This window comes from Arachis ipaensis, chromosome B09, assembly GCF_000816755.2.
Source record: "Arachis ipaensis cultivar K30076 chromosome B09, Araip1.1, whole genome shotgun sequence".
NCBI classification, from domain to species: domain Eukaryota; kingdom Viridiplantae; phylum Streptophyta; class Magnoliopsida; order Fabales; family Fabaceae; genus Arachis; species Arachis ipaensis.
The window spans coordinates 1,061,844-1,063,395 of record NC_029793.2 but is presented as its reverse complement, the minus strand read 5'-3'; the positions used below and the strand labels follow the sequence as shown (position 1 = coordinate 1,063,395).

The 1,552-nt window shown below is 26.5% G+C and overlaps 1 protein-coding gene across 1 annotated transcript in view; it reads left to right on the top strand.

Annotated features, from left to right (window-relative positions):
- Positions 1-1,552, top strand: part of LOC107618046 (cinnamoyl-CoA reductase 2) — a gene marked incomplete in the record, with an annotated part of 5,630 nt that overhangs the window by 526 nt on the left and 3,552 nt on the right. Inside the window, 2 exon segments of the mRNA XM_016319971.2 lie at positions 188-342; positions 1,294-1,479. Of these exon segments, the coding sequence (XP_016175457.1) occupies positions 188-342; positions 1,294-1,479 (341 nt within the window).

Below are 1,552 nucleotides of genomic sequence, written 5' to 3'. Positions count from 1 at the left end.
TAAAGTTTTCATATTTCCATTACTTATATAGAAGATTTATTAACTTTTGATAAAATTAATGTATTTATAAAAAGAGTGCTACATTATTACTATATTGTTATTCAATAATAATTAATAACATGTTATTGCATATGAATGAAAACTTAATTAAGTAGTAATAATATATGATGTTTGTTGTTTTGTTTAGATGATCCAAAGAATCAGCATCTGAGAGAGTTGGAAGGAGCAAAGGAAAGGTTAACTCTGCACAAAGTTGATCTGCTTGATTTTGAAACTGTTAAGTCTGTTTTTCATGGCTGCCATGGAATCTTCCACACAGCTTCTCCAGTCACTGACAACCCTGTAAGCTTTCTTTAATTTCTTACAACCTTCAACAAAAATATCCAAAATCAATCTCACTTTCATCACCAATTATTTTGTTAGCATTATTAACCTAATTAACCTGGCCTAATCTCTTGTTAATATTTTTTTGTTAAAGGAATGTTTTTGTTACAACGCATTAGAATTTATTGTTTTTTACTATCAGCTAGTTATTGGTATTTAAAAATATGAAATAAAATATATTGTTAAATTTTTAGACTAAAAAAATTAAATTAATAATTAAATAATAATAAAAAATAATAAATTTTTATTAAAATAAAAATTAAATAATGGTATTTATTTTTAGGTGAAAATTCAGATACACGTACTTATAATTAATTTTACGTGAAATTAATAGTTGAGAATAATTAGATGATAATTTAGGCAAATATATCAAATTATTTAACATTAATTACATCTCCGAGTTTCTACCTTTGAAAAGAATTTTTTTTTTAATTAAGAAAATACAATTAATTGGTGGGAAAAGTGCATGCATGATGAATAATTTGGATGCATGCTAGTTACTTTTATCCTAATTAAGCCCCACCACAATCTGTAGAATCCAACACAATTCCCTTTGTTTCTTAGCTTCTTCTCTTTTATCATGCAATTGCCACGTCCCACGTTCTTTCTTATATTTAATAAACCACATTTTCATAAATTATTAACACCATTACTTTAATTATAACAATGTTTATACGTATGGTCCATTATTTCATATGTATATATGTGCTTATCTGAAATTTATCCTTTCATTATTATAAAACTGAACTTGACCCGATCGAATCATCATACTTTAATTAAAAAAGTATAATTTATTCTTTAAAAAAAATCATCTCATCACTACTTGAATATATATTTGAGGTAATTATATGTGAATAAGAAGATATGAAAGGAATAATAATTATATTCCACAATGTATAAATAATACAGGAAGAGATGGTGGAACCAGCAGTGAATGGAACAAGGAATGTGATAATGGCAGCTGCAGAAGCAAAAGTGAAGCGCGTGATTTTCACTTCCTCCATTGGAACAGTCTATATGGACCCCAAAACCAGCAGGGATCAAATTGTTGATGAATCATCTTGGAGTGATTTGGAGTATTGCAAGAACACTAAGGTTTAATTCATTTTCTCTCATTATTTTATTTTAATTACTAATTAGTAATTACTATATATATACTACTTATCAC